The sequence below is a fragment of the Aquila chrysaetos genome, chromosome 21 (genome assembly GCF_900496995.4).
Source record: "Aquila chrysaetos chrysaetos chromosome 21, bAquChr1.4, whole genome shotgun sequence".
Taxonomy (NCBI): Eukaryota; Metazoa; Chordata; class Aves; order Accipitriformes; family Accipitridae; genus Aquila; species Aquila chrysaetos.
Genome location: NC_044024.1, coordinates 12,228,185 through 12,245,846, shown reverse-complemented (window position 1 = coordinate 12,245,846; position 17,662 = coordinate 12,228,185). Strand labels below are relative to the sequence as shown.

The 17,662-nt window shown below is 59.8% G+C and overlaps 2 protein-coding genes across 6 annotated transcripts; one reads left to right on the top strand and one right to left on the bottom strand.

Annotated features, from left to right (window-relative positions):
• Positions 1-165: 165 nt before the first annotated feature.
• On the bottom strand, positions 166-11,060 carry PRRG3 (proline rich and Gla domain 3). 3 transcript variants are annotated; one of them, XR_003920823.2, is made up of 5 exons: positions 10,600-11,043; positions 7,295-7,336; positions 6,452-6,629; positions 4,068-5,625; positions 3,121-3,206 (listed from the first exon to the last, which is right to left on the bottom strand). XR_003920823.2 is itself a non-coding variant. In XM_029996509.2 (4 exons), exons 2-4 carry the CDS (start codon positions 7,299-7,301, stop codon positions 1,974-1,976), a joined length of 705 nt encoding a protein of 234 aa, XP_029852369.1. In that variant the 5' UTR covers positions 7,302-7,336; positions 10,600-11,060; the 3' UTR covers positions 166-1,973. The 3 variants fall into 3 exon arrangements, 1 of the variants encoding a protein (XP_029852369.1); XR_003920821.2 differs by having other exon boundaries at positions 3,133-3,206; positions 4,068-5,506; positions 10,600-11,032; XM_029996509.2 differs by lacking the exons at positions 4,068-5,625; positions 6,452-6,629 and adding an exon at positions 166-2,510 and having other exon boundaries at positions 3,046-3,206; positions 10,600-11,060.
• On the top strand, positions 9,641-16,775 carry CLDN2 (claudin 2). Of its 3 annotated transcripts, none has more exons than XM_029996511.2 (2): positions 9,641-9,749; positions 15,416-16,775. In XM_029996511.2, exon 2 carries the CDS (start codon positions 15,612-15,614, stop codon positions 16,305-16,307), a length of 696 nt encoding a protein of 231 aa, XP_029852371.1. In that variant the 5' UTR covers positions 9,641-9,749; positions 15,416-15,611; the 3' UTR covers positions 16,308-16,775. The 3 variants fall into 3 exon arrangements, with proteins under 3 accessions (XP_029852371.1, XP_029852372.1, XP_029852370.1); XM_029996512.2 differs by having other exon boundaries at positions 9,666-9,759; XM_029996510.2 differs by lacking the exon at positions 9,641-9,749 and adding an exon at positions 12,828-14,283.
• The last annotated feature ends 887 nt before the right edge of the window (positions 16,776-17,662 follow it).

The window sequence follows — 17,662 nt, the reverse complement described above, 5'->3', positions numbered from 1 at the left end:
GTGCTGCAGCGGTGCCCGGGAGGGGGGGGGGTTATTGGCACCATCATCCCACAGCTGCCTCCATCACCCTGCAGAGCTGAGCCCCAGCACCCCAAGATGGAAATCCAGCTGTGCCCAGTGAGACATCCTCCCTGTGGGAAAAAGCCACCTGTGCCACTCAGCCACTCAGCCAGTGAGGGTTTTTTAATAAATACCTTTTTTTGCACAGAAATATACCAAGTTTTACAGAATACAAACTGCAGGGTTAATGACCGAGCATCAAAGACAGAGGATGCAGAGCACCCTTCTGTCTCCCTCCGGTCTTTTCCAGGCTCTGACCCCGACGCTCACTGTCAGGCCTTCCCATAACCCCAATTTGCTAAGGCCGAAAGGCAGAGTAAAGGCCTGGGAGGGGACAGACAAGGTGCCAGCAGCTGCAAACCCCACATGTCCTGCCCTAGGAATGGCCATGCTGGGCAAGCCTCAGCTCTGGGCTGAGGGTACCTGCTGTGAGAGCATCGCCGGGACTGAGAGGGGTGCGGGCAGCCAATGGATGTACAATAGCCTTTCGGTGCTGGTGGAGAGACTGGTGCTGGGGTGAACACCGAGGGGTGGCAGTGCTGGGAGTTTCTGGGCTACTCCTTGGGGGCTGGTGAGCACAATCCCTTTTTTAACCCATCAGACATGACTGGGAAAGGACAGCGCCATTGCTTGGACCCCAAAAGCAGCTGCCTGGGAAAAGAGGACACTCTGGTCCCACAAGCAAAGCACCTGGCTCTGCACTGCCCTGGCACCACAGTCACCCAGTCAGGGTTTGGCCTTACTCTCGACCCATTGGCATCGTCGGGTCGTGGCATGATCAGTCAGCTCTCACCTCTGCAGCCACCTCCGTCAGCAGGCCCTCCACACCATGGCCATGGCCACCAAGCACTGCGCACCAGAGGGGCCTGGAGGAGAGCAGGGTCTCGAATTTCCCTTTACCTGCACTGGAGGACAAAGAGCCCCAAAGAGAGGAGCCAGGCAGGATGCAGAGGTTTGGGGTAGGGAGAGGGGAGGTTTGGCCCATCTGCAGGCTTCCTGTGCCAGCACCTCACTTCTGGGGAAGACACCAGACAGGCCACAGTCCAGGAAAGAGGAGCACCCCCACCGCTTAAAGCCATGGGACAAGGTCAGACATGACCCCATCGGCCAGTTCCGCCACAGCCAGACATCCAGCTGCCCTGCACCGCACAGGGGGAAAGTGGAGAGCATCAGGAAAAGGACCTGGTACTCCAAAGTCACTTACCTCACATACAAGACCACCACAAGCCTTTCCCCCTTTCCAAAGGGATCTAGGAGATCAGAGAGCACCTCCCTGACTGCTCTTCCCTGATCTCCAGACAGCAAATATAGCTACAGGCACCGCAGGATGGACTGGGCTCCCCACTTGCACCTGGCAGCAAATCCACACAAGGGAAACACTTTCTCCCTAAACACAGAGTGTGGGCACTGACTGTGGGGATGGACAGAAATTCGCAGCACCCCTCCTGCATCCCCAACTCCTAAATCAGAGCCCCAACCTGCAAAATGGGGCCCAGTGAGGACAGGGGGTAAGGCTGAGCAGCACCCCAGGGAGGCAGCGAGGCTGTTTTAATCATGGGAAATGTTATGTCTATTTGAGCGGGAAGTGAGGAAATCAAATGCACCATGGGGAGACCCCCGTGTTGAGCCAGGAACAAGCTGCTGCTCTGCTCTGGCTGCTACAGCACTTACGTGAGTGGGAAGTGAGGGGCAGGAAACGGCTGCCTGGCTCCAGAGCCATGCCCGCAGCCCAGCCTCACCCCACTTGGGGACAGCTATTTTTGGTTAGGAGGGTAAGGCTATTGTGTGATGGCACCAGCTTGTACAGGTGAGACGGGGTGCCAACTGGCATCTGAAGGGGGTCCCTGGCATGGCGAAGGGAGGGTGGGTGGGTGAGCGTGAGTGTGTGAAGAGGCAGGAGGGAGGCAGACCCGCTATTTGCCCGTAGCAGGGGCCGTGGCCACGATCTCTTCATACTTGGGTGGCGGGTCATTATAGGAGACGCTGGTCTCTTCGCCACTGCTGCTCTCCGGGTGGCCCGTCACCTCCTCATAGGAAGGCGGAGGGGTGGCACTGGACAGTCTGGAGAGGACAGAGACCGAATGCTCCGGCGGGTAGAGCGTGCCATCTTGCTGGGGGGTGCCCCCAGCTCTGCCATCTACAGCCACCCGGTTGCTTGCTTCTCGCTGATAATGGGTTTCCCCTTGGCTTTGCGACCGCTCCCGGTACACCATGACCCTGGGAAGGCTGCGTCCCGTTCGGCTGGCCAGGTAACGGTTCTGGGCATAGGAAGGGCGGTGGCGGGTGGCCTTCTGAAGCTGGCACCTCCAGATGATGAAGAGGGCGATGACTATCAGAAGAGCCACTCCCAAGAGGGGCACCACCACGTACATAGCGTCTGAGCGCTCTGTGCTGTGCCCAGGGTCCTTGACAGAGTAGACAGAGTTGGTGTAGCCCTTCCAAAACTCCATCTGTGGCAGGAACAGAGAAGCAACCATCATATGCTGCAGATGGGACAAGCACCCCCCCAACTTGGAGCAATAATCACTGCCCTCCTTAGGCCCTCAGAGGCAGTTTTTCAGCCATCCCCCACCACTCTCACTAGTGCTGCCAGCATCTGAGGTGCTGTGGGAACCGACACAAAAGATCATGGGAACATCCCTCAGCAGCAGCCAACAGCCCCCACACCAAGTAGGGAGAAATTTGGCTAACACCAACCCCAACCTGGAGAGTCAGGGACAACAGCACAAATTTCCCCCACATGCCATGGGAATGCCAGCTCGACCTGCAGCTGTGGGCAGGGTGTTCTGGCAATACCAAGGTGAGGGCATTGCCTGGGAAGGGAAAGTCATGCTGCAAAGCAAGGCCACAGCATGCTGCCTGCAGGCAGAAGAGGACAAAGGGAACAGGAGAGGCTGTTCCCCCTGTGCTTTCCTTCTCTGCCTCCAGCTTGCTAAGGCGTAAGCCCTCACACATCCACTGGGGAGCAGGGCAGGACAAACGCACCGTCTTCTCCTTGTTCTCAAACACTTCCTTGACCTCCTCATAGCTGCAGACCTCCTCAATGCACTCCCGCTCGATGGTGCCCTGCCGGATCTCCTCCAGGAAGCCGTTGGCTCGGGGAAAGCGCTTCAGGACCGAGTGGGCATTCCTGGCCCCCAAGAACACTGCAACACACAAGACAGAAACATGCTGAGCAGGGACAACCCCACACTTGGCCTCTGCCCAGCCAGGCTTTCCCACCTGGCTTCCCACAGGATTTTGGTGGTACAGACATCCCAAACATCAAAAGCCCAGGGCTACAATTCAGCTAGCACAGCAGAGTTCCCATCGAGGGAGAGCACACCCAGAGGGATGCAGGGCACTGGGGGTCTGCCCAGAGACGAATGACACCAAGAGCATCCTTCCAGCAGGGCTGAGATGCTAGAGACATCGGAAGTGGCAGCTGCAGACCACACAGGGCAACTGAAGAAGAGACAGAAGGTTCCAAAAAGACTTATTTTCAACCTCCTGCCCTTGGCGAGATTTCACCTTGCTGCCCCTTTGCTGCAGGGCAAGTGAGATCCCACTGGGTAAGCAAGACCCTGCAGGGTTGGGATGCAGAGCCAGGCCTCTCTGCCAAGACATTCGGCCAGCACCAAGATGGACTCACAACACACAGTGCCTTGCGCATCATTCCACAGTCCCCCCGTGCATCAGTCCAGAGCAGGAGGCAAGAGAGGAGCTCTTGCTTCACACCTCCACAGCCCCCCCAGAAAGAGGACAGACAGCCTGCTGGAAGCTAGTGTCCCTGCTGCTAGCTGCTGTCTGGTCATGCCAGCTCAGGTGGCTTCAGGGACTCTGTTAAGGTCCCAGAGAAACCAGTATGTCTTCTCCTAGGCTCAGGCCCAACAAGGGCAAACATCCCCAACACATGGTGACAGCACAGAGGGTCACAAGTCAGATACTGAAAGGGGCCTGAGCAACCTCTCCTCACGTGGCATCATATTCACATCCCTACTGCATTTTGCTGCAGAGGCTTCACAAACCTTTCTCTGCTCCCAAAGCCTGGGAGACTCTATGTTGCCCACATCAGATCTTCCCACAGAGCACGCGGTCAGGAAGCCAGACTGAGCAGGAACAGCACCTTCCTGCCTGCAAGAGACACAGCCCTTTCAAAGCCTCTCCCTCCATATTCTGCAGGAGGGAGAACTCCATGGGGTACAGGGAGCAAATACCTGCCAGGACCTGCAGCAGCACAGGAGAGGCAAACGAGTCGTTGCCCAGAAAGCAGAACCTCCACAAAAACCACGATTCTTCCATGATCCAAACATCTCATGCACGCATTTCATAAGAAAGTGTTTCCATAATGCAGCTCAACACACTTGGCTGTAGGCTGGCACCATCTCTTCCCACCAAGTCACATAATTGTGCTGCTTCCCTTGAGAAAGATGAATCGCTTCAGCTGGCTGATCTGCAGAAACCTATTTACCTCCTTCACCCTCAGGCTGAGTCTTCCAAGGATCAACCAGATGAACCAACTCACACTGCAGCAACATCAACAGATGCAGGACAAGGAGGCAAGGGGACAGCCAGAGCCTCCCATTAGACCAGCTTGGCTGTAACACAGAAACAGTCCTTCAATAAGGGGCTTGTTTACTAACGTAACGGTTAGTAAAAAGCTACCAGCTTCTTTCTTTAGGAGTCTTTTACCAGAGAAACCAGCAGGTTTCCTTCTGCTTTTCCTTCCATGCATCCTGCTCCTAAAACAATACAGCAAGGTATTTGTGAGAATGTTTGTAAATATCAAGGCAGAGACAAGATCATGGCGTAAGCAACTACTACTGTGCTACACCACCCTGTGCTTGGAGGCACCGTGTTCTTTTTGTGCTGTGTAGGTGCATTTTCCCCCCCATGATTTATTAATGGCTTGCTTCAGTAAGAGAGTTTGCAGAGGGCTGAACCACTGAGGTGTGAATGAAGAGCAGCATGAATGATGTGAGTCAGAGACCTTCCCTCAGAATCGACTTTATTATGCAAACTTTTTTTTTTTTTTTTTTTTTTACAAGGACAACCCAAAAAGCATCTTTAAGAGGCACAGAAGGCATCTTGCAGGAGGGCAGGGATCAGCTTGCCTTGACTTTCACAGTTGAGGAGGGCTATCCTGGCTGGAGAGGGAGCAGGTTGGCAGGCTGACCTTCTCTTGAGCCTTTCCAGAATGAGACGAAATTTTACAAAGACACCATCCATTCCACAAATGTCCCATCCTTTGCTGGAGAAGTCTGGCCTCACCTCCTTTGCCTCTCACCTTGATCAGGCTGCGATATCAACTCTCCCCTCCTCAGCACTTGAGTCTGAGCCTCTTTACAACTTTGTCAGTGCACCTTGGAGCAACAAAATTGGCTGTAGATCTCGCTGTCAGGGTTTCCCACCCCTGCAGATACCAGTCACTTGACCCCTTCCCTGCTTTGCCGTGCTGAACTGGCCACTATGGTGGGAAATAAAAACAGACACACAGGCAGGCAGGTATCACAAGCAATGTCCCGACTGAAAGCATGCTGCAATGGAGGTGCATGCCTCTCCCCACATCCAATTTCCCTCAGGAACCTAGAAATGGCAGAAGAGCAGAAACTAAGTCACTCTCCCCTCCCCTCTTTTACACGGAAAGTGCCAAGAGCTCCCACATGCCTGGGGACCAGAGCAGGAAAACCAGTGGCCTTCAGGAAACAGGAGGCTTGCCAACTCTCATCTCCAGCCTGGATGCCCAACTGACACGAAGAGCAGAGAGCTGAGCAGGTACTGTCCCCAAACTGCAGGGCAGAGGGGACTTCCCAAGGCCCAGCAGCCTCAGTACCGACCCTCGTGCCTCTCCAAGTCTCCCCACACCAGCTGGAGAACCGGTGCTCAGGAAAGATCAGAGCTTTAGGCAGGGGGAGAAGGAGAGAGGGCTGGCTTCACTGCATCCCTGCTGGGTTTCCTGAGGTGCTGCTGGCCCCTGGTGGCAGGCAGGCTTGGTCACACCACTACCCCACAGCTCTGCTGTCGGGCTTGTGGGGACATCCCCAGAGCTGCTTCTCTGCAGAATGACATGTGGCTGTGTCTGCGGAGGGACAGCCAGGGCTGCACGCTGCCGGAGAGCGCATGATGGTGAAACATGCTGACCACCACATCCCCCTTCCGCTCGTCAGGGTCATCACGAAGGGGACTGCTTGGCAAGGGACACTGCCACCACAGGGGACACCTCCCACAACCAGTAAGTGCTGGTGAGCCAGCACCTGAGGTCTGGGAGGGAGAAAAGGCAGCAGTAGAGGAAGGCAGGGACTCAGCTGGGTACCCTCCTAATTAACAGAAGATTAAAAGTGCGTTTTAAAAACACTGCCCGAAGATCACTGCTCCCTCCCCCACCTAGCACAGATAATGAAAGAAGGCATACCTGTCATCCCTGGGGTCCTCCTCCTGCCCAGCGCGGCTACTGCCTCCACCTTCATAGCTGGCTCCGGCAACACCCTGAGCAAATCCCGAGATCCCAGCCAGATCTCTACATCTCCCCGTTCACAGCTGCCATCCTCCTTGAGCTCCCATCACATCACTGCATGCAGCCTCCGCACAGGCTGCCCAGAAGAGCGAGGAGGGAGGGTTGAGTCTAGCTCTTTACAGACCACACGCCATCCTCCACCCTGCACCCTCGCCAGTCTCAGCCCCAGCTTTAGCCGCTGGCCCCGAGCAGCCCCATCTGCCAGGCACTCCTTCAGGCACCAAGACGCAGCGAGCTCCCGGCAGGGCCGACTTAGGCTGCTGCCCATCCACTGGGAACGCAGAGCCCCAGTGCCACCAGCCACACAAGCTACAAGGCAGTGTGGCCCCCAGAATGGGCAGCTCATGGGATGCCAGTCATGGGCCACGACAAGCACCATTGCCAGGAGATATCAGTGCAGACCAGCAACCCCTGCAGAGGGGCCAGTCAGTCCAAAGAGCCTCAGGGAGGCCTGCCTTGCACAGCATCACGCAAATAAAGAAATGCTGCAGCTTGCGGGAAGTCCTGGAGAGGTCAGCCCTTCAGCACCTCCTCTCAACTCCCACATTGCACAGGGGAGAGAGAAGCACAAGTCAGGCCGGACCTCATCCAGGGATAACAGCCGATGGCATCTGCTCCCCACAGAGAATAACACCCCCCAAAAAGCACAGGCACCCCTTCCTTGAGAGGTGGCTGCCAAACATCCCCCCTCTCTCCTCCAGCACCACCGCCACCTCTCCGTCTTGACTGGGGAACACTTACTTGCCATGCTGCCTCACTCAGCTACAGGGGGCTCCTGCCTACCTGCAGGGAAGAAAACAGGAGAGTCACCAACAGCTTAAATTTCACCCCCTGAAGCCCAAGACCTCCATCACCCAGGGTCAGATTCATGCAGAAAGCAGGGTGCTGTCTGGTGGATCCACAGCAGCTCCCAGCAAGCAATGCCTCTTCAGAGAGCCAAGGACTCACGCTGCCTCCCCACTCATCATATGGCTGGAGGGACTGGAGGGGCTCAGGGCACCCTCAGCTCTCTGAGAGCCTGGGGCAGGTCTCTGCCGCACTTGTGCTGCACCACTCCAGGGAGGGCCAGGGCCTGGCCCAAGAAGCCCAGAGGGCTGCAGACAAGTGAAGTAGGAAGGGAAGAACTGGACGAAGGAAAGTCCCCATATCTCATCACCAGATGAGATGACCTGCATGTCAGAGGCTGCTGGGAGCAGCCCGGTGCTCTTCCCTTCCACAAAAGATTGATGGGTACAGGTAAAGCAAGTCATCCTGTTTTAAATCAACTTCACAGCCATGACTATTCTCACTTCTGCAACTCCTACCCACAATCTGCAATAAACAGGGCCATACTGTTTTCTCCACTGCCATAAAGCTGACTACACCAGAGGAAAGAAAAGCATATGCATCTCCTAAAGGCTGTTGGGCCAAGCTGAGGGCAGCAGCAAGAGTGACAGAGCTCCCTGCACACCCAGAACAACAGCCCTCCAGCTGGAAAAGCACCTTTTCTGCTTCAAAAGCAAAACTAAACTAAACAAAATGCCACAGGAGCGAAACAAAGTCCTGCAGAAGCAGAGTATATCCCTCTCTGCTCACAGGAGGAGTTTCACTCACTTGTTTTTCATGCTTTGTCTTCTCCCTGTGCCCAATGCCCCACCGATCAGACCATTCTGTGCAAACTCATCTCCTCTTGCCTTGTGTGACACCTTGCTGTGGCAAAGCCACATCTCTGTCAGGAGACAGAGGGGACAGGACTAACCAGCTCCTGCAGTGATCTACTGCGGATGAAGGAGCAAACACGGTTAGAAACAGCAGGAACTAAACCATGGGCTGATCTTAGGTCCAGGACTTCAGATACTCAGAGTTATCCCAAAAGCACTTGAATCCACTCAGCTGGAGTGAGGTCAGGGACAGCACAGAGCCGTTCACAGGGTCAGCAGGGCTAGAAATGCGTTTCTCATTTCACATAAAAGGCAGGCATCCAGACACACAGAAGGGCTGATGCACACCACCACAGCAGGCACTACCACACCTCCCCAACAGCCACCTTCTCAGTAAATCTAGCACCTCTGCCTGCCAACATCAGGTTTCCTGTGGTTTCTGAGGTTCCTGCGCCAAAAGTGGCAAGAGGCCAAGCAAGCCTGGAGCTGTCTCCGGAGGCAGAAAACAGCTTCTTTCCAAGTGTGCAAAACTCAGATTGCAAACCTCAGTCTGGAGCTTAAGTGGGAGCGAGGGAAAGCAGCAGAGCACCAGAATTACACAGGAGGGGTCTGCTGCCTCTTGCGCCCCACAGCCTGCACCAGGAGGACTTTTCTCGAGAAATTGCCCACCCAACCCCACTTCTCTGAGCTGTCCTGGGAGGTGTGAGAGCAGTTGAGAGGCCTCCAGATCTATGCCTCCCCACAGGCTGCATCAGCTCTGAGCAGGGACCACCTGACCTGCTTTTGTTGTCATCAGTTTTTACAGAGAGACCCAAATCCACAGGATAAAAGAACGCACGCCATGGAAAACCTGCTAGTTTCCACACAAACCTCTGTATTGCTCGTTATTACAGGCATTCTCCCCCTTTGATAGACAGGAGAACAGAGACGCAGAAATAAGGATATTCAAGACCAGATTCGTCAGGACCCCCAGCTCCATAACCCAGGTCATACATCGGGCAACACATTTAATGCATCAGGAAGATTTTAACTTTTTTCCAAGAATCTGTGCCAATGCACCCAGCGTCAGAGCTCAGAGATGGTTTATTCCAGTGCAACAATAAGCCAGGTCTAGACAAGCCTACGAGCACGAGCAATGCCTGCGAGAAGGGCAGACATCCCAGATGCTTATTTTTATTTTCCACACGCAAATTCCTAACCACCTCCCCCGGCTCCGATGAGCAGGAAAAGCTGGACCACTGCACGCACTGATGCCAAGGCAAGCAGCATCCCTCCCGCCTCCGCACAGCCACCACGCAAGCCGAGAACAGCCTGAAGCTGGAGGCTGACCTAGCAGACGCCCACCCAGTCCTGGTCCCCCCCTCCGGCTTCTAACACGCATTTGCCTCCTCTATAAATACCCCATCGATAGGAGGTTGCTAAGGCAACGGTGAGGAGGCGCGAGGGATGCAGCCGTGAGAGTGAGGATGCTGCAGTCGCACATTTGTGTCTCCCCCGGGCTCCCCCCATCTCCGCCCCCGCTCCCGTCACCGATGCCAAAGGAGGAGATCGTGCTGGTAAAATATGGTGCGCGCGTGGTGCCGGCTCCCCGCAGACCTCGGGCGGGCGTGGGGGGGGGGAGTGGGGGGCACACCGGGAGGCGGCACCTCCTCGCCAGGCTGGGGGGGCGCAGGTACGGGTCGGGGGGATCCACAGACGCCAGTGACGTGCCACAGCACGCGGGGAGGCTGCCGGCTGTCCTGGCGTCACGTAGCCGCGGCTGCCAGCCGCTCAGCAGGATCCTAGCAATATTTGGGGTTTTCTGTGCCAAGATCCACAGCGAGGAGAAGAGGCTGCACCGGCTCTGCTTGCCAGGGACCGCGGGGTCCCCGCAGGCTGCCAGGAAGCCTTGCCCTCCCAAAACAGCCTTCGGATCCCATCCGACCCCACGCAGCCGGTCCTCACGCTGTCCCCGGCCAGCCTCCGCCCCGGACCCTCCATCCCAGCACTGGCCCTGCCTTGCCCGAACCCATCTCCAAATTATCTCCATCGCCCTCAGCTTCTAGTGCCACCCCGCAGCAGGGTGTCCCCCCCAACTCGCCCGCTCCGACAGCCCAAATGTGAACTTGCCCAACCGAGCGGGCCTTTCTAGTCCCCCACCACCGTCACCCCCTGCCTCGCCGACACATCCCCCTGCCCCGCCGACACACCCCACCTCCGCAGCCCTTCCCGGAGACGCCTTGCCAGCCCCACGACCCCCGACTCCCACCTCCCCGGCCCCAGCACCCCACAGCCGGCCCCACAGCTCCCGGCCCCCCGCCCCACGAGCCTGCCTGCCGCCCCGCGGGCCCCCCTGGCCCCGTGACCCTCCCCACGGTTCCCGCCTCCTTCGCCCCGTACCCCCCGGCAGCGCCGCCCCGCCCGTACCTCATGGCGGCCTCGCACCCCGCCGCAACCGCTCCCTCCCGCCGACGGGGAGGGGAGGGGAAGGCCCCGCCCTCGCCCCGCCTCCTCCCGCCCCGGCACCGCCCCCCGGCCAATCGAGCCCCCCGCAGCCATCGCGCACCGCCCTCCTCCTCCCGCGGCAGCAATAGGAACGCGGAGCGGGGGGCGGGCGGGGCCACACGCTCCTCCCCCGACCCGAGGGAGACTGGTAGCCAATGAGAGGGGACTACGGCTGCCGGGAGGTGCCGCAGCGGCTGCTGGGAGTTGTAGTCCCTCCCGGCCCGCCGCGGGCGGCGCTGCCGGGGCGGGCCGGCCGCTGGGGCCCGGGCCGGGGGCCGGGGCCCAGGCCCGGGCGCGGCCCCGCGGCCACTGCGAGGGCCGCCCCTGAGGGCCGGTGACCCCCGGCGGTGGGGTCTGTGCCCGCTGCCTGCGGGGCAGGCGGCTGCCTGTACCTCCTCGGTGCCGCCGGGCCTGCCCTCTCGCCCGCTTCACTGCGCCCTCACACCGGCCTGCCAGGGCTGCCTGCCTGCGGTGGGGGACGTGACGCCATGTCCCCTGGCTCCTCCTCCTCTTCTTCCTCCCCTTCCTCCTCGCTGCCCGAGTCCTCGTAGAGGCAGAGGGTGGCCTGCACCGGGAAGTTCTCCAGCAGCTTCTCCCCCACGCCATACAGATAGTCGAAGGACTTGGACTTGGGCCAGAGCAGCCTGCATGGGCAGAGCCAGGGTGAGGGCCCCCGCCTGCCCACTGCCTTCGGTCCCGGCCGGGGCGCCGGCAGCAGGGGAGCATACCTGACTGGGTGGTGGAAAAACACCAGTGCTTTGTCGGGGCCACCGTTCCCAGCCGCCTCACGAGCCCAAGCCTGCGGAGACACAGTCGGGGTGGGCCCTGCCCTGGGGCTCCCGCTGCCCGTTCCTCCCGGCACAGCGGCAGCACGGCGCGCGGGGACCCCAAGCTGGCAGCGAGGGCAGGGACCTTTGTCTCCCCTTGGCGGGGGGCGATGCCCCACAGACCCAGCAGAGCCCTGCAGGGTCAGCCTGCCCCGAAGCCGGCATCTCCCCCCTCCTCTGCCCCGGGGTCTAGGTCCTCATGCCCTCACGAAGGAGGCTGGCATCTACCCCCGCTCCTGACGGGCTTTTTGCCAGTGTAATCCCCCCCCGCCCCGTGCTCAAAAGCTCATGCCCAGGCGTCCCGCTAACCCCCTGAGGAATGCCCACCAGGCCTGGGAACAGGCGGCCCTTTCAGGCCCCCGCGGCGCGGCTGTGCTGGCTGTGGCTGTGCGGGGGGGTCTGCCTGGCCCTGCCCCAGCAAGGCTGCATGGCTTGTGGGGAGAGAGGTGGTGCAGCAGGGGAGGTGGGCACGGCGCTGCCATGCAACAGTGCTGGGGGTGAAGGAGTCTGGGGCGAGAGGCTGGTTTTCTGCCAGAGACCCCAACCCTGCCAGCAGGAAACTGGGGGGGGGGAACGCAGCAGGGAGTGTAGAACTCACAGTGTCCGTCTGCTGCCTCCGCTGCTCGGTTCCCTCCTCTGCTCGGGGCAGCCACGGTCTCCAGAGAGGCAGAGATCTAGGTGCAGAGAGCGGGTTCAGTGCAATGGCCGCCCACCCTGGCCCGCTGTCCCCTTGCCTTGCTCCCCCCCCCACCAGAGCCACACACCCCCAGCCCCATAGCCTCACCCGCCCAGCTCAGCCCCTGCTTGGGTGCATGGCTAGGGTGCCAGGCACATGTGGATGCACTCATACCACCTTGGCTTCAGTGTTCCTCGCCCTGTTTCAGCCCCACAGCACCCCTGGGAGCCCCCGGCATTGCACCCCAGGCTCTGCCCCCTCTCTCCTACTCAGAGCTGCGGGGATCAGAAGGGTCCCCATCAGAGTAGGGAGCTGCACAGCCTTCACCCCAATCCAGCTGGAGCCTTCCCCATCCCACCTCCCATGAACCCCCTGCCCTCCCCAGTCCCACGAGGCTGTGCAGCACCCAGGTACCTTCCCCCTTGCTCCAGCCCCGGGGCTAGGGGAGCACTGGCCCCAGGCACGGGGAGCCTGTCGGGAGGCAGACAACAGGCAGCAGCTTCCATGGTGGCAGGCAACAGTGTCTTCTCTAACACTGCAGACCCTCGGCGAGGACATCTTTATAGCCCTGCCCTGGCCCATGACTCACAAATTCTTTGGGGCAGGGGCAAGGGCAGGGGAGCGAGGGACTGGGGGTGGGGGGACAGCAGTCCCCAGGGTGTGAAATTTGTCCCAGTTGTGTAAACAGAGGGTCGGGGGGAGGCTGGGGGTGGAGGGGCTGCAATCTTTGGTGGAAAAGCAAAACACAGAAGGGAAAAGTTAGACACCATTTGTGAGAAAATCCCCAGGGGGGAACAGGGGAGGGCAGAGACAATTAAGAAGGATGATTAAATGCTCTTTGTAGCCATTTGCATAAGGGAGGGGGGGTGTGGGGAAGGGATGGGTAGTGCTGGGGCAGCCTGATGGGCATGCCATGGGGACAGTGTGGTGGGCTTGTGATGAGAACAGTGCAATGGGCATGATGAGGACCAGGTGATGGGGACAGTGTGATGGGCTGCAGTGGTGGCAAGCAGAGAGCAACCAGGAGGCAGGTGATGGGAAGTTCAAGAGAGGACAGGGAGGGAAGACGGCTGGCAGGGGCATTGTCCCCGGGAGCTGCCAGGCCCCGTTTCCACACTGCTGGCCCAGTAAGGAGAGCACCTGCTTGCCCGTGCTCCCTGCCCTCTCCTTTGGCTTTTTGAGATGTGGACAATACCGGGAGGTAGAGCAAAGCTTCTCGATACGAGGGTGCAAGGCTCACCCCCCCCTTCCCCCAGCACCGCCACACATCCCATCCTCTGCCTGCTGCTCCTGCCCAAGTGCTCAAGGCAAGGTGGTACTCACAGACAGGTCACCTCCTGCTCCCAGGAGGGTTTCAATTTGGGACAAGGAAAGAAAATAGCAAATGGTCCCTGCTGTAGCTTTGCTATCAGCACCCAAACACCCCTGTCCAAACGCCGGCTGGACCCTGCTCAGCTCTGAGCACAATTTGTCACCAGAGGCCCTCCCTGCCCCTCTCCATCTGCGGCAGCCGGCAAGCGGGAGGGGGCACGGGGCCAGCACGGCCCTTATTACTGTCTCCATTTGCTCCTCATTTGGGCCAGGAGCCTTACAACAACAAACCCCGCAGAGGACAAGCAGGGCCAAGAGGAGCGAACTGAAAGCCCAAGCTCACCCTGCGGGCACAGGGAGTTCAACCTGCTGGCGTTTCACTGCCCCTCTGACCCCAGCACAGGCGATGCAGCCCAAAGCAGACACATGGATGGTGGCACACAATCACCCGCTGGCCACCAGGGCTGGCCAGAAAGGTGACAGCAAGCCACAGACCTGAGCCACTTATGCAAACCTATCCTGATAATTAATAGACAACAAGCAAAATGAGGCATCCCAGCTCCCCAGTCCTTCCCGACACCGAAAGGGTTTAATTCTGATCTGCAATAAGCCTCTGATCCAGGCTGAGATTTGCAGGTGGATTTTGCAAAGCCGTAGCTAAACAATTCGCAGCCCCTGATCCCCCTGACCGGGGCCCCGGCTACTCGCCCTGCCCCAAACAGCCACCTCCGGTCCTGGGTGACCCCCAGCCGCGGCCACCCTCCGTCCTGCACCACGTCTGCAGCCACCTCCGTAAGTACCTCAGAGCACCGGCACAACCTTCCCATGACTTTTTGCCAGAACCCTGAGCACCCCAGGTGTTTCTTTTGCAGCAGCACCCCTAAGACAGAGCAGGAGGTCTTGGTCAGCGCACAGGAAAGGGAACAGAAAGTTGGGGAACTTCAGTACCAAGCATTTGAGGTGCCAGTGGGGGGACGGGGAGAGGAGCAGAGGCACTGGGCTGTGGCAGCACTTTCAGCTGGGAGCATTCCCAGAGCAAGAGGCCGCCGGCCGCAGTGTCGGCATGGGGTGGCATGGGCTCAGTCCGGTTTCGCAAGATGCCATGGGAGGGGAAATTTTGAAACAAGGCAGAGGAAAAACAAACCACCCCACTCCACTGCCCCTGCCAACCCCCCCCACCCAGGGCTGTGGGCAGGAGATGGCACCAGCAGAAACCCCCCCCACTGGCAGCAGCAAGCACGAGCTGCACCCCAGTATGCTCACCCCACTGAGGGACGGGTCGCACCGCTTGGCTGGGGTGCTCCTGGAAAGCATCCCTGAGATGCTGCCAGCGTGCTTTGCCCTGATGTAATTCTGCCCTCCGTGGACCTCCGGGCTCTCCTGGGGATGCAGCTGTCACTGCCACCTGCATCCCTCTCCATCGTTGTCCCCAGCGGCACAGAAGGGCTGATAGCCATGGTTCAACCTCAGGTGGGCACACCCCGTTGTCCCACCGGAGTCTTGGTAGCTCAGGGTGTGTGGTGGGTGGCTGCAGATGCCTTGGGTGAGCCCCATGCAGATGGGGATGAGGTGCAATTCCCCTTCCTCGGCTGGGGGAGCCTCAGGGTCACCACTTGATATCGCCTCCGGCAGGTCCCAAAAAACACGGTGCAGCCGTAGCTTTTTGGCTTCCTTGGCTCGGGATATCACAGAAGACAAGGGACCCCCAGGAAGGCAGCAGGCGCTTTTCCCCTGCCAGCGGCCAGCTCTCCATCCCTGCCCGTGGCCCCCGTGCAACGGGGGAGCTTTGGCGTCCTTCCCGGGCAGCGCTGCTCTGCCTCTGAAGTCTGGCTGGGGAGATAGCGGAGGTGAAAGGACGCTTGGCACTCCTCCACAGGCTTGGGTCAATCGTTAATCGGGGAGGGATTGCTTTCCACTCTTGCAGGTAACCTCTCCTCCCCCTGGCTCCCACCCACACGCCGGCGGCCGCACAAAACCAGCACCCCGGGAGTGGGGTGGAGCTGCGGTGCGGCGAGCAGAGCCGCTAGCAGGGCCATGGGAAGGTAAGCGCGCGGGAGCGAGCCGACGACGAGCCAGGTGAGAAGCCGTGAGCCCCGGGGAGGTGACAGCCAGCCCCCACCATGGTCTCCATGGGGCTCCAGCTGCTAGGCTATGCCGTGGCCTTCCTGGGCTACATCGGCACGCTGACTGCCACGTTGCTGCCCAGCTGGAAGACCAGCTCCTACATCGGCTCCAGCATCGTGACAGCTGTGAGCTTCACCAAGGGGCTGTGGATGGAGTGCGCCACATACAGCACAGGCATCACCCAGTGTGACATCTACAGCTCCCTGCTCAACCTGCCTGCCGACATCCAGGCAGCCCAAGCCCTCATGGTGAGCTCCTGCGCTGTCTCGTCCCTCGCCTGCCTCCTCACTGTCGTGGGTATGAGGTGCACCGTCTTCAGCCAGGGCTCGCCGGGCAAGGACCGGGTGGCGGTGGCAGGCGGCACTGTCTTCATCCTCGGGGGGCTGCTCTGTTTCATCCCGCTGGTGTGGAACATCCATGTGGTACTGCGGGATTTCCGCAACCCCAGCCTCCCTGACAGCATGAAGTTTGAGCTTGGGGAGGCGCTTTACCTGGGCATCATCTCCTCCCTCCTCTCCCTCGTCGGCGGCTTCATCCTCTGCACCTCCTGCCCTGCCCGGGACCCAACAACCACCTACACGAGCACCTACCAGCCCCGGCTGCTGGCGAGCAAGAGTCCCCGGCCCTCCGTCAGCCAGACGCAGAAGACCAAGAGTGAGCTCAACTCCTACAACCTGACGGGATATGTGTAGTGGCTGCAGGTGGGAACTGGGCTGGCATCTCTCCCAGCTTCCTAAAGCATCTGGGCTGGCACCGAGGGAGCGCGGGTAGGAGGAGAGGACATGGCGGCATCTCCCATGCTCAGCCCTCTCACTCACATGCTTGGGGGGTTTAACCCCGCTCTCCCCTGGGGATCCCAAGAGCCTTGTGACTGCTCAGAGATCCCAGCCGATGTCTTACATCGGTGAAGGACCCTGAATGCAGCTTCTCTTCCCTTCTCTGTGCTGCCAGCCCACAGACAGCCCCTGGGACAGTGGGACACGAGCCTGCAGCCCCAGAGAGCCTGCCTGGATGGGAGTGGGTGGGCCTGTGCCCCCAGGGACCAGCCTGCTGGCCTTGGAGGCATCACAGTGCAGTCAGGGCATCTGCATGGGTCTGGAGTTGCCGCTGGGGGTTGAGTGCTGGTTGCAAGCCAATGTCACAATAAATCTGTGTTTCTAGCCAGGCTGTGGCTGAGCTTTCCTCCGGCACTGAGGGGCCCTGGCAGCTCCCCCAGCATGGTGGGCTGTGGTAGGGGCCACACTTGCCCACCTGGCATGTCCATACCACAGAGAGTGCCCCTGGCCCTTCCCCTGTCCTGGCCTGGCCCCCGTGCCCCCACCATGGCTTTGCCACCCAGGAGCCCAGGCAGGTGGGAGCACTGTCAGGGGGTGGGAGGGGTGTCACTCCCCTGCATGGTTTGTCCCTGGGCACCGTGCTGGGAGGTTGCCATGTGCCACCATTGCGAGGGTGCCAGTGGGGGCAAGCACAGCTCCCCAGGGGCTAATGGCAGGCAACACCCCCTGCTTGAGCCCTGCTCTGCTTCTAAGGGTGCAGGTATCACTGGGACGGGGGTGCCCACAGGGGGATTCGCTGCCCCCGGGTGCATGTGGCACATCAAGGTTCCCAGGCGGTAGGGCGAGCCCTGGCATCACTGCATCTCCATCCCAGGATGCTGTGAGCATCGGCACTTAGGAGGCAACACGGTCCCAAGCACCGGAGGCAGCCGCTGGCCACGGTGGAGGCTAGGCACCCCAACGCAGCTGCAGAGGGGTCTCGCAGGTTGGTCCTGAGCCCGGGGGTCCTTGCAGGGGGCTGTTTTGGGAGGAAAAACACCACCAGCAAGACATCAGTAAGCTGCAAGGGATGGGCAGGCAGGGGCCAAGACTGCTCCACGCGACCCTTCGGCAGCAGTGGGACATGCTGCATGGTTGCAGCCCTACACAGTAGCAGCAGCGTGACAGCTCGCACAGGCTGCCAGTGGCACTGGGGGATGCTGGGCGCGTGCCAGGGCACGGCAGGAGGAGAGGAGGCGCAGGCAGCCCAGCTCCACAGCCCACCGAGGAGC

Bases quoted from the DNA above. Each gene is read 5' to 3' on its own strand.
- CLDN2 (XM_029996511.2), top strand. From the start codon at position 15,612: ATGGTCTCCATGGGGCTCCAGCTGCTAGGCTATGCCGTGGCCTTCCTG.
- PRRG3 (XM_029996509.2), bottom strand. The intron at 2,511-3,045 runs GTGCGTTTGTCC...TTCCTGCCACAG, and splicing joins TTGAGAACAAGGAGAAGACG to ATGGAGTTTTGGAAGGGCTA.